Here is a 13,381-nt window from a genome sequence, read left to right on the forward strand (position 1 = left end):
TCCCACTAGTGACAGCTTGCCATCCAGAAAAAGACCCATTTATCCCGACTCTCTGTTTTCTGTTGGTAAGCCAACCCTCTAACCAGCCGGTGGTTTTCCCATGCATCTGCTGCCCCTGTCCTATGTGGTAGAGGTCATGGGTTTGGAGGGTGCTGTCAAAGGAGTTTTGGCAAGTTGCTGCATCTTGTATATGGTACTTACTGCTGTCACTGAGCATTGGTGGTGGAGAGAGTGAATATTTTTTATTTTTATCGACCCTATCAAGTCCTTTAGTCAACTTAAACACCTCAATTAGATCAACCATTATCATGTATACTTGAGGGAACACAAGCCTAGTTTATGAAACCTCCCTTCATAATTTAACCCTATTAGCCTCGGTATCATTCTGACGAATCTATGCTGCATCCCCTCCAAGGTTAGTATATCAACCCTGAGGTGTGGTGTCCAGAATTTAATGTGGTGTTCCAGATGTGGTGTAATCAGAACTTTATGCAATTATACCATAAAGCTGCCAAGTTTTTTTTACAGCCTGCCCTGGTCAGTTGAAAGTTTACTGAGTTTGTGCTGTTGCATTTTGCTTCTAATTGAATTATGTGTTAAACTCTGATGTCTTTACTATATAGTGCAGATATGATGGGACATCCAGACCTAGCTCCTGAGGTGGATGTGAAGACTCTGGAACCCTTACTGTCGAATGATGTGGCCAATATGCTTCTTAGCAAATACATGACAACTCTTACAGTGAGTTAACAGCTTCTAAATAGGGATTAAAACAGTATGAAAGCAGCATTTACACCCTTTCTGATAAAGCTAAAGATTAATGGCAGATTTTCCACAATCTTTTCTTGTGTAGTCAGAAACTGAGCAAAGAAAAATACACGCTGACCTTTTTTGCAAATCTAACAAAAGGTGGAAGACTGATTTTTTCTTAATGTCTGGACACCACTCAGCCGCAAATCCTTGCTTGTCAACCAAAGTCCAACAATGGAGCACATTTATAAAACCAAAAGGCTCTTTCTATCAAAATACTGTTTCTGGTTATTGAATATTTGGTACAGGAGGTGATTAATGACTTGATCCTTCCATGGAATCATGTGGGAACCTCTATCTTCTGTGCATAAGAGGATCCTGAAATAAAATGAGTGGACTGGAGTCAATTAAATCTTAGTTTTAGTTGCCTGATTCATTTGACATTCTTATCTTCCTTTTTTTTAAAACAGGTTGCCTCTTGGTTTTTTTAAAATAATAAAGCACAGCGATGGCAAGGAAGTCACTGGGAATTCGGTGAAACATTGAGTTTGTGCTAGAATTTATTCTTAAGCATGTGGTACAGAGTACTTGGAAAATCGCTCTTTAGGTAGAGTCTGTGCGGTTTTATGAAAGGGAAATCGTTTTTGCCAAATCCATTTGAGTTTTTTGTTTGAGGATCTAACTAGCAGGATAGATAAGGGGGAACCAGTGGATGTAGTATTTTGGACTTTTAGAAGGCATTTAATAGGAGTTTGTTACTCTGCTTTACACCTTTAACCAGTGGTTTTTATTTTAATTACAAATCTGTCATGTATAACTTCAAGTTTTTTATAATCCCTAGTAAGTGTCTTCATTTGGCTTGCTGCTATTTAATTTTTGAAGCTTTGAAAGAAGTCGAGAAGATTTGTCAGACAGGATCTTACCCTGCTCTAAATCTGTGATGGTCAGTTTTTATAAAGATGTTGCTTTTTAGGATATCCTTTAGGCTAACTCTGAGTTTAGATTCCATTATTTATGCTTCAGCTGTTCTATGGGAAATGAAAGTATGAGAATTTTCAAACCAAATGCTGACTACTTTATTCTTTCCAGTCTAACATTATTGGTTGGCTCCGGAAAGCACTTGAAACTGACAAGAAGGATTGGAAAAAAGAGCAAGAGCCAGAAGCAGATCAGGATGGATACTATCAGACCACACTGCCAGCTATTGTATTTCAGGTATTCTTAAACTCCTCATTTATGCCTCTTGCAAATATTCTGTATGCATTTTAATATTTGGACACCCTAACATGGTTAAACTGCTACCAGTGATGACCACGAAGAGGTTTAGCTTCCAGTACAGCATAGGTTTTGTTTTAGATTGTGTCTCCTCAGCACACTTGCTCCTATGGGGTCAGAAGTAAGACGACAAAACTGAATTGTCCCCAGAAATGTAGAACTATTGTTGTACTCATAGGAACACTCCTCCTTTCATGTGCAATGTATAATATATTTAAAAATTCTTGTATGTACAACCATTTTCTTTCCCCTTGAAATTCCTGCCAACATTTATAATGAAAACTACCCATGTAAGCTTGTCACACTGTAAATATACCCTCCTGTCAGTAGAGGCACTACAACACAATATTGGTGGACAATGGCATTACATTGTGACAAGTTCATATGGGCAGTGGCCACTATACACCTGGGCATAGGAATTTATGATGGAAAATGTTGGCATATTACATTGAAATAAGGGTAGAATGTACTTCTCCAAAATGGGCTATGATTTTGACCCCCAAGGAAACACGTTATTGCCAGAATATGCTGCTTCCTTAGCTAGAAACAGTTTTTCCCAGAGTTAGGTTGCTCCTCTTTGATTCCCAAGCTGCCCCAAAGCTTGCACTCCTGTATGTTTTAAAGCAAATTGAGTGGCTTCTCTCCACAGTGTGGTATTTTTGCAGAGCTAGTTTGAGGCAGTTTTGCCACTCCTGGTATTGTTGGCGTTGTTTATGGTTATGCCATTCACGAATATCCTGGACAATAGCCCTGGAATTCTTTTGTGGGTTTTCCCGAACTCCTGCTGTAAGCTCCCCCCAACCCCGCAGTGAAAAGGCATAAACGACCATGTGGTTTCTTTAGGAATTGCAACCCTTTCTATCATGTACATACAAGCAAGTGATATTGTGTGTCTGATTTGCTTGTGCTGTAGCAGTACCTTTTTTTAAATCTATGGTAGAGAACAGGAAAATATAAATGGCTTGATATGTGCAGCCCTCCCTTACACTAGCCTGTGGTTTCCTCATAATCGGTTAGCAGTTGGTTTGACAGAGGTGGGTGTTCTTGGGCTGTCTTAAGTGTGATTGACGTACACTGAATGGTACAATTTATTGTTTAACATGGGCCATTTCAGATGTTTGAACAGAATCTACAGGTGGCTGCTCAGATCAGTGATGATCTGAAACTTAAAGTGCTGACGTTGTGCCTTCAGCAAATGAACTCTTTCTTGAGCAGGTGAGTACATTTCTCCACCATCCTTGCACTCCTGCTATTCAAGGTCCAGAGAGATCATTTAAGAATGACTGAACTGAATGAAGTTTTGGTTCTGGTATTCAGTTGCAACTTGCGAATGTGAGCCCAAAGATGCATGTATTTTGTGTCTGCCAAGATTCATTAATTAGATTGGCATTAACGAAACTGAAAACACTGTATGTTCCCTCTCAAAAAAAACTAGTCTCTTTAGAACATAGAAGAAAATTACAAAGAAATTTTTGTGGAGATTCCTATCGGCCCTTTTACAGGCAACTAGATTGGTCCCAACAATTCTCCAAAAGTTTTTAAATTCCTGGAGCTATTTAAATTACATTGATCTTTCTAGGAAGTGAAATAGGATCCTGACCTACTGGCCGTACCGAAACCCCAGATTTACCAAAGACCTTGTATATCCCTAACTGTTGCAAGATCGCTCAAGTCATGATGCATCAGCTGACTTCTCCATCCATTTTGCCAAATACTGGGCCTTTAATTTTATCAAGAGTGTGTATGTGTGTTACCAGCAGTTCTTTACCTCTCCACTTGGCTCACTGTAACTCTTTCGAGTACAAACACGTTTCCATCTGTTTCAGATGAAGTTACAATGTTTCATAGTTTGCCATTGTGAGATTTGAACTCTTGATCTTGGGGTTACAAGCCCAGTACCATAACCACTTGGCTATTTAGGCTAAGCTTTTTATCACATGTTCAATGTAACTCTTTCGAGTACAAACACGTTTCCATCTGTTTCAGATGAAGTTACATTGTTTCATAGTTTACCATTGTGAGATTTGAACTCTTGATCTTGGGGTTACAAACCCAGTACCATAACCACTTGGCTATTTAGGCCAAGCAAAAATTACAGCGCCCAACATGGGGCTCAAACCCACGACCCTGAGATTAAGAGTCTCATGCACTACCGACTGAGCTAACCGGGAATGTTTGGCTCACTGTAGAGGCAGTTACTAACTTGTGTAGTAACCTGTAAACCTTAATTAGACTCCATCTGGCACTGTCTACAGCTAATCAGAATTAAAGTGCCAGTGAATAGAGTGGAACACGTCTCAACTAAGACCAACTGGTAATCTCCTGCACTTGTCAGGTGAGTGGCTAGAGCTGGAGGACCAATGCTTTACACACACATTCCTGTGGATGCAGGAACTGACAAAGTTTTTGATAAGAATTGACTCAGGCTGGGGACATTCTTTCTCTTGCTATGCTTTGCACCCAATTTTTTGACCTCCTGAAAGGTAAAACAGCATCATGAATTGAAAAATCTCTTCATTCCAATTCAACAGACCCATAATGATCTGATGAACTTTATAAAAATTATTTCAATCAAATTTTCAGGTGTTAAAAATGATGTGATGAATTTACTGGTATTTACTTATGGTCAAGGCTAATGGAAAAATTATACGCTGAGCTTGTGAGAGTGAACAGGGATAATGTGGAACATGCTTTAGATCCTCTAAAAATAACTGAAGATCTGATACCATAGTAGCTGATGAGGGTGATATTTTTGGATGCCTGGGTGCAAGTTGTCTACTTGTAGTCATATGTCATTCAGGAGAGATAACAGAGATGGAGAAAATAAAATATTGAATTTTTAAAGATGATTACTTTAAAACGTATAAACATTTTGCATGTAGCACTTTTAAAGTAGAATATAGTGTCATTGAAGTAAGCAGGGAGAGGTCTGCAGACTTTTTTATTTACGTTTTGTATGGAGAATGAGTTTGGATATTTCTGAATTCTACAAAAGCAGGTTTGCCTAAACACTGAAATAATGGGATTTCTTTGCTTGCCAGGTACAAAGAAGAAGTGACTCTATATAAAGATGATCATCTGAAGGATCGCCAGAATCCTCAGTTTTACATTCAATACATGATTGCAGTTGTTAACAACTGCCAGACTTTCAAGTAAATAAACAACTTGATATCTTTGCAACAAAACAGTCTGTGTGGTAATGAGTAATTTCATTTGAATAAAGATCTCATGTGTAATACTTTATTTTCTTCGTAACAGTAAAAAGCTGAAATGTTTACATTTAGGCTATACTGACACTATGGAGAGCCATAGATCTTTAACAACACTGCCTTCGTGTACAATGGGACTAATGTAGGAATGCTTCTGGGAGTCTGTAAAACTGGCAATGAAAGGGCAATAGATCTTTGCAGAGTTTAATTTTAACAATTAACCAGAGCTTAACAACAATAATTTAAATGTGCTTGTGCAGCAGTGTAAAAACAAATCAGGATGTTGAGAAATAGCTCTGCATTACAAGAAGCCAACAATTCTTAAATTATGCTTTGCTTGAGGTAATTAGTGTTGTTATCCATTTTGTTTACTTCAGAGAATCTGTCAATAGTTTGAAGAGAAAATATACAAACTATGAGTTAGTGATGGAGGAAGAACATTTTGCTAATCAACCAACAATAGAGGTAACTCTGGATACTATTGCCAAGGATGGATGTGCCTATTTGCTGGATGAAGTCTTTCTTGACTTGGAGGTGAGTGTACACTAAATGTACCTTCGATTGGAAATAAAATCTAGAGTGAGTTGACTCAAGTAAACAAAAAGTGTTTTTGGAAGGTTTAAGGACAGGTTGATACAATTACCAAAATGCATTATTGAACGTCCATTATTTACTGATTTTTTTTCACTTTGAAGCTATTTACAGTTGAGATGCATTGTATTTTATTTTATACTTATCTTTCGGCACACAGGTGAGTTGTACATTTATCCTTGTAATGCCTTGCATTACCAATTTCAACCATGGTGTTATGGGGAAGAAAATGAGGAGAGGCTGGCACTTCCCCTGGCGACTGGTTTCATAGAATACACTGGTATTGTATACATGAATTTAGTGAAAATGTACAAAACAAAGGGAGGGCTACAGTGTTGAAAATGTTGGCTTTTGAATGAGTCATTAAGTCTGTTTGCTCATGTAACGCAGAAGATCTCATTGGACCATTCAAAGTTGAGTGATGAGTTTTCTGTGTCTTGACTAAAATTCGTCTTGCAATCAGCCAACATAAACAGGTTACCTTCTTTGGTGTGTGCAAAATGAGCATTCTTCTTTGCCTACATAATAAGTGACTACTCTTTAAAAGTAATTAATTGACTGTAAAACGCTTTGGGGTATTGTGAGGTTGTAAAGGGAACTGTATATTAATGCAAGTTTATTCATTCCAGCTTTATTTTAATTTAAGGGTAAGCATTTTTCTTTAAAGTGAGATGAATGATTTACGAGGGGCCAAACATCATTGTATTTTGAACAATTATAGCAAGGTCAAATGTGCAGTTTGTTTTCCTGAGTAAGGTGGCTATGTCATGTAGAGTGGATTGTTTGGATTAATAGTGATTGTGTACTGCTAAAATCCACACCATCTTATTTCAGACCCATCTCCAGGAGTTGATGACCAGAAAATGGCTTGCCGGCTCTAACGGTGTGGATATTATTTGTGTTACCATTGAGGATTATTTCAATGACTTTGCCAAAATTAAAAAGCCATACAGCAAGGTACAAATTTAGTTCTTAATTTAGAGTAGTCTTTTCAAAATATCATTGGCCCTAGAGAGTTGATGTCCATCTATTATTTGCTGTGTTAACTTTTATCTGCCTTACAACTCCATGCCAATTGCAGAAAGATTGTGTATTATTTTGTTATAGTAAGTTAAAGCCTAAAACATAGAAGATGCAGAAAAATAATTTATCTGCTATGGATTTCTTTCATTCAAGGAAGTTTGTAGATTATTCTGGTTTGCAAAGATATCATTTCTGACAGCAATTTCCCTTGAAATCTTCAGCGCGTCAAAATAACCTTGTGTTCTTTACATAGGAAATAACAATAGAAGCTCATCGAAGGGTTGTGGTGGAGTACATCAGAACTATGATGCAAAAAAGGATCACCTTTAGGGGTTTGGATGAGCGCAGAGAGGGGGCTGAGAGAGTGATCAAAGACGCGGAGCAGTTTCGATTCTTGTTTAAGAAACTTTCAGCCGTAAGTAGTTTGCTTTTCCCCCATCTTTGCAGTTTTAGTGATATTTCTAAAGTGATGGAATGTGCATTGTGAGCTTCATGATACACAATCAAAATGGTTATGATCAGTGAGGTCATGGGATTTTTAAAAAATTATCTTACCCCAGTTGTCTTCTGGCCTCCTGTCCAATGCACAGACAGGAGAACAGACGGTTGAGGGATAATTTTACGAAATTGTGCTGTGGCAGGGAGCTCACCTGATGGGAGCGTGTAATAAGATTGTGAATTTTCTCATTGATTATAATGTGAGGTACATTGTGGAAAGTTCATTGCCCCAATTCCTGGCTTGTGTTTCTAGTGATCACAGCTCCCAGCTGCAAGTATGATTTAATTGAATTGCTCCATAATTTGCTGTGTTACTGGTCATACAAAGGCATATGTGCAGTAGACACATACTTGGTCTCATCACAGTAGTTTCCCAATAGAATTACATCAAATTTTCAGCACTTAGAAACAGGCCACTTAGCCCAACTGGTTTATGTAGGTGTTTATGCTCCACACAAGCCTCTTCCCACCCCTCTTTACCTAACCCTATTAGTGAATCATTTTATTCCTTTGTTCCCCATGTGCTTATCTAACTTTCCCTTAAATGCATCTATACTGTTCACCTCAGTTACCTTATGTGGTTACCAGTTCCACATTCTAACCACTTTATCAGTAGAGTCTGCTGCATTCCCTGTTGGATTTATTGGTGATTATCTTATACTTATGGCCCCTGGTTTTAGTCTCCCCCGAAAGTGGAAACATCATCTCTGCATCAACTCAATTAAACCCCTTCATAAAAATAAAAATGCTATTAGGTCACCTCTCAATTTATATATTCTAGACAAAAGCCTTTCCTGATGATAATGTCTTCTAAATTCTGATGTCATCCATGTGAATGTTTTTTGTGTTTCTCTGGTGTCCAAATCCTTTTTCCCACATGGAGACAAGAATTTATGCGCTGTGCTCTTAAATGTGGTCTAACCAATTTTAATGTAACTTCTTTGCTTTTCAATTCTATCCCTCCCCTCTTTCTATCAAAACCTGACACTTTCTATATCGGTATATAACTTACTATTTGACACTTACAGATGCCAATTTTAGGCACATGATCTTAAAATGCCACAGTGATGCTTCATCTGTTGTACCAATGATCAGAGCTTTGGTTCAGGGCTCCCCACAATAAATGCTTAGATGCCTAAAGTAGGGATAACAAAGGCAAGGATTGCCCAAAGATTTTAAATAAAAATATTTGTTCTTTGTCAGCACTGTAGTGCAATGTGTTGATGCTGCAAGTGCAGTGCCACAATAGAGGGTGAAATAGGTTCAATTGTTTCAATCTGGTGAGTTTGCTACTCTTGACTGCACTGCTGTTGGAATTAGATGCCGTGTACCTATCCACGTTGGAAGAATGCCATCAACAGGCCATACTTTTATCTGTTAGCAGAGAGATGAAAAGTCTGTCATGGAAACTAGAGAGAAAAGGAAATTTGGAATGAAAGAATAGGTGACCAATATGAAATGTATAGGATCTTCCACACAAATGCGATTGCATAACCGAATTTCACATTCGTGTAGAGGATATGCTGTTGTGCTTGTATCCACCAGTTGCTTTATCACTATATACAGGGCTTTGGAGAGGACACTGATCTGCTGTGTGATGCTATTCCAGCTCTGGCTGAAGTCCTGAAGCTCACTGATCCATCTTTATTGTGTCTTGAGGTCTCTACATTGGTTAACAAATTTCCTGACTTCAGGTGAGTTTTTTTTTTGTTAAATGCTATTGTCATGTAAAAATGATATTTTTTCATTGGGAGCAACAGGTTAGAGTTATTGCTTACTACACAATTGGCTGTCAGTGCAACTGGTTAAACTTTATCCTGAGTTGAAGGTTCGAGTCCCAGAACTGCACAATATTCAGATACTAACTTGTATGAAATTGACAGCAAGATTATCTTAAAAGTAATGATAGTTTTCATTTTATTGAAAGGCAGAAATCTTCTCTTTCTAATAATGCATGCTTTAATTTGCATCTGCTGCTGTTCATTGATGGGTTGGCATAATATACTAGCGGAGGAAGGAAATCATTTTTTAAATTCAGACGCTTCACAGGTGAAACATTTGCAGTGACAGAAGTTGGGAATTTGAATGCTTTGGCAAGATCCAAGAGAAAAGCGTGGAAAGTAAATTGAAAATTATATTGACAAAATACATTTTGAAAACTGGTATTGGTAGTGGGATTTGAAGCCTGCTAATACACCCATTCTGTTCAGGAAATGTATTTTTTATTTCAGACCTCTTGTTTTACTGTCTTCTATAGTGGGCATATGATTTTGATAGATTTCCAATTTTTGACTGATCTCTGGTCTTTGATGTTCACTTAAACCACTTGAAGAGGCAGACAGCTCATCTGAAGTGTCCCAGCATGCACAGTGCAGCACTCCTCTCAGTCCTACACTGGGGGGTCTGCCTAGATTATGCACTCAAGCCCTGGAGTGGGGCTTGAACCCACCACTTGAAGTATTGCAACATCTGTCAAACAGTTCAAGTATTACCACAGTTAGACTTCATGGGTGCCCTATCAGTGTAGCACATTGGTATTCTCCAGCAGCTAATTCATATTTCATTCAAGCTTTCAGTGAGGTTCTTTGCTAGTAAGTAACAGGACAGAAAAATCAGGCTGGGCCAGCTAACATTTAAGGAGCTGCTGCTCCTTATAAGGGATATTATCAGTGACATGCACCCATATTGTCAGGGGAAGGTTGTGTGTGTGTTGGGGGCGGTGGGGGCGGGGGGGGGGGGGGGGGGGGGGGGGGGGGGTGGCGTTCAAAAAACAAATAGCACAGGTGAGGTCAAACTTTACAAAAAATGACTTGGCCACTGATCCTGAAACGTATTACACTTCTGTCGTTATATAATATTCATGTATATACAGATTCCTTGTATCAATGTAAATGCTAAATATGTACAATGTGTAATCAGTAGCGAAACTGGTGTCAAAAGTGTGGGAGAAAGCACACAGAAATTGTATTCAAACTTGCACTGTACAGGAATATGCAAATCATGAGTGAAGATTTTCTCCCTTTAAAATACATTAGCAATTGTGTGTATTCTAGTTCACACTAATGTATCTGCCTATCTATATTAAAAATCATGCATCTACGTGCATTTCTTGTAAACTTCTTCCAACATTAACTCATGTTCACATTCTCAATGGGAACTGTCTAGAGTAAACTTTTTATACTGTAATTGCACCCTCCTGCTAGTGGAAGCACTAAGTGGCAAGACTTTGTAATTGTAGCAACTACACTGTCTACACTGGCAGTTTCTGTTAAAAATGTGTCATAAGAATGTATCATAAATCTAGAAATGAGGGCAGAATGTGTAAAATGCAGAGTATGCCTATGCATCGTGGTTTGGTTGTTCCCTGCCCTCTAACCCCACTTCACTTAAGGAACATGTTTCCACTCATATTTTGTTTTGAAACAATTTACATTACAGGGTTTTTTTTTGTTGTTGCTGATTTTGAGCATTATACACCTCTTTAATGTGATGCAAAAGAAATTCATCTTCTAGCTAACTTTTTATATTTAGATGCTCTTTTAACTGTTCATCTTGCCCACAGGGAAGAACACATAACAGCACTAATGGCAATGAGAGGAGATGCCAGCAGGGAAATGAAGCAGACTGTCATTGAAATTTTGTGGCAAAATCCAACTCATCCTGGTCCTAATTTTAAGCCAATCTTCAAAGATATTTCAGTACAAAATTTAACACTGTCAAAATTAGTCAAGTGAAATGTGCATTTTGAAAGTTAATATATATAGTAGACCCTCACTCAATACAGCTGCATTTGGGAGGCATTAGAAAAAATTATAAGCATCAGTATGCTTTTCCTGGAATAATTTTAAATCATCAGTACAAGCCTTTCCTCTTTCAAAATTTCAGTACGAGCCTTTCCTCTTTCAAAATTTATTCTTGAATTGTGAAATGAGCGCGTTCTACTAAGGAACGAGATGCCGGTGTCATTCAGTGGGCTGTGTTCATGTTATGTCATCTGAGCAGCTCTGTGGTAACTTTCTGACCTCATTGGATCGCCACAAGACTAGCTGTGGCTTCACTATTTTGTTAACTAAAAGTACCTGGAAAACGTTTCACATACACAAGTAGGGCTGGACTGCTTTTAATAAGCTTATTAATGAGGGTGCCAGAAGAAATGAGATACAACTACGTTATTCTTGAGGGGCTACTTTATATGTATTTTTTGCCTTTTGTCTTCTGCAGTTTTGAGGACAGAGTAATTAATGTCACATTTTGGAAGACAAAGAATGAGTAATGTATTTTTATGTATGCACACTTGTACAGAATTTAAGGTGTATATTCATTAGCAAAATGGATCGGCTGTTTTGCTGTGGGTTTTTAAAATCTGATTTAAATAGTCTGCAGTAAAATAAGTTTGCAAATATACATTTAACATGAAACTAAACTATAGGATGTTTAACGGTGAACATTTCAAAAATGTTTTTGTGAAGTTGTTGTTCTTTTGACAAGTTCAGTCTGTAAAAAAAAAACCACAATAAAGCATTGGTGTAAAGGTTTCTGTAGTTGACTCCACTGTGAAGTACCATTGTTTAGCATGTATCTCTAAATTGAGTTTCAAGTGGTAAATATTTTTAGCAGGTAAGCCTATTTTCCATAACAGAAGTAAGCGTATGATGGTGTAGTATTTAGTGAAAATGGACTAGTATCACGTCTTGCATTTTGATTTAAAAAAAATTCTAGTTGTACAATCTTGTGCTTTGAACTGACTATATAGGAATCATATCTTAGTTTGTTATTTGGAGTGGCTGAACAGCAAAATGTAACTTTTTAAAATTCCAGAATTTGTTTACCTCAGTATTCCTAAGTGTAGGCCCATCATCTGACCTATTTTAGGCTAAAAATGTTTGGGAAAATTCCACAAAGTATGGTGAAAGAACATATCAAAATAAGCTGACAAACTCCACAGGACTGGTGAATTCCAATAATGTATGAGGGGTTAAAACCCTGAAATCAGTTAAATAAGGGAATGCTTTAATATGGGATTTACGATCTCTCTGCAGGTTTGGTGGAGTGAATCAAATGGAGTTCAGTGGCATTCTGTCAGCCATAATTCTTTTGTCAGTTCCATAGAAGGGTCATATTGGACTCTATTAGCTCTCTTTCTCTTGCCACAGATGCTGCCAGAGCAGCTGAGTTGTTCCAGCATTTTTTTTATTTTGTACTAGTTTGGCTGAGGAGAGTTTCAACTAAACTGAAAACCTACCATTACAGCAATATATTTTAACAGGAATAGGGGTGTCAGTGGGAAGGCCAACATTTATTGCCTTCTTGAATAATAGTGAAGTACTAGACCATTTTAGAGGCCGCTTTGTTGTGAGTCTCACGTATAGGCCACGGCAGCAGATTTTCTTTCCTAAATGATATTAACGAACAAGGTATGTTTTGACAACTTTCAATCACCATTACCAATATTAGCTTTTTATTTGTTCATGGGATTATACATTACTCATTCCTAATTGCCTTTGAGAAGGTGGTGGTGAGTCACTGCAGTTCTTGTGGTATTGACATACCTGTAGTGCTGTTAGAAATTTCCAGGATTTTCACCCAGTGACAGCGTAGGAAAGGTAATATATTTCCATATCAGTGTGATGCGCGACTTGGAGGGAACTTGTACGTGGTGTTACTTCCATGCATCTGCTGCCCCTATTCTTGAAGGTGGTGGAAATTGCAGGTTTTGAAGGTGCCTTGATGACCATAGCATCTTGTAGATGGTATATGCTGCTACCACTTTGGCACCCCATCCATCAGTGGTGCAATCAAGAGGAATGTTTTGTCCTGCTTGGGGTTGTGCTTCTTAAATGTTTCAGCTGCACTCATTCAGGCAAGTGGAGAACATGCCATTACACTTCTGACGTGTGCCTTGTAGAGGGTAGACAGGCTTTAGCAAGTCAGGAGACATGTTACTTGCTGCAGAATTTCCAGCCTCTGATCAGTTTTTGTAGCACTAGTATTCATTAGTCTGGTTAAGTTTCTGGTCAACGGTCACCTCAAATGCT

General features: G+C 38.1%; 1 protein-coding gene across 8 annotated transcripts in view; it reads left to right on the forward strand.

The window, feature by feature from the left end:
* Positions 1-11,880, forward strand: part of exoc3 (exocyst complex component 3) — a 30,377-nt gene extending 18,497 nt beyond the window's left edge. For all 8 annotated transcript variants that reach the window (XM_041184191.1, XM_041184189.1, XM_041184188.1 and 5 more), the window contains 9 exons: positions 624-741; positions 1,840-1,965; positions 3,140-3,240; positions 5,067-5,177; positions 5,612-5,768; positions 6,660-6,782; positions 7,102-7,263; positions 8,913-9,040; positions 10,909-11,880. In XM_041184191.1, coding sequence (XP_041040125.1) covers positions 624-741; positions 1,840-1,965; positions 3,140-3,240; positions 5,067-5,177; positions 5,612-5,768; positions 6,660-6,782; positions 7,102-7,263; positions 8,913-9,040; positions 10,909-11,080 — 1,198 coding nt within the window. In that variant the 3' untranslated portion in view covers positions 11,081-11,880. The remainder of the gene's footprint in view (positions 1-623; positions 742-1,839; positions 1,966-3,139; positions 3,241-5,066; positions 5,178-5,611; positions 5,769-6,659; positions 6,783-7,101; positions 7,264-8,912; positions 9,041-10,908) is intronic.
* The last annotated feature ends 1,501 nt before the right edge of the window (positions 11,881-13,381 follow it).

The sequence above is a fragment of the Carcharodon carcharias genome, chromosome 3 (genome assembly GCF_017639515.1).
Source record: "Carcharodon carcharias isolate sCarCar2 chromosome 3, sCarCar2.pri, whole genome shotgun sequence".
NCBI lineage: Eukaryota > Metazoa > Chordata > Chondrichthyes > Lamniformes > Lamnidae > Carcharodon > Carcharodon carcharias.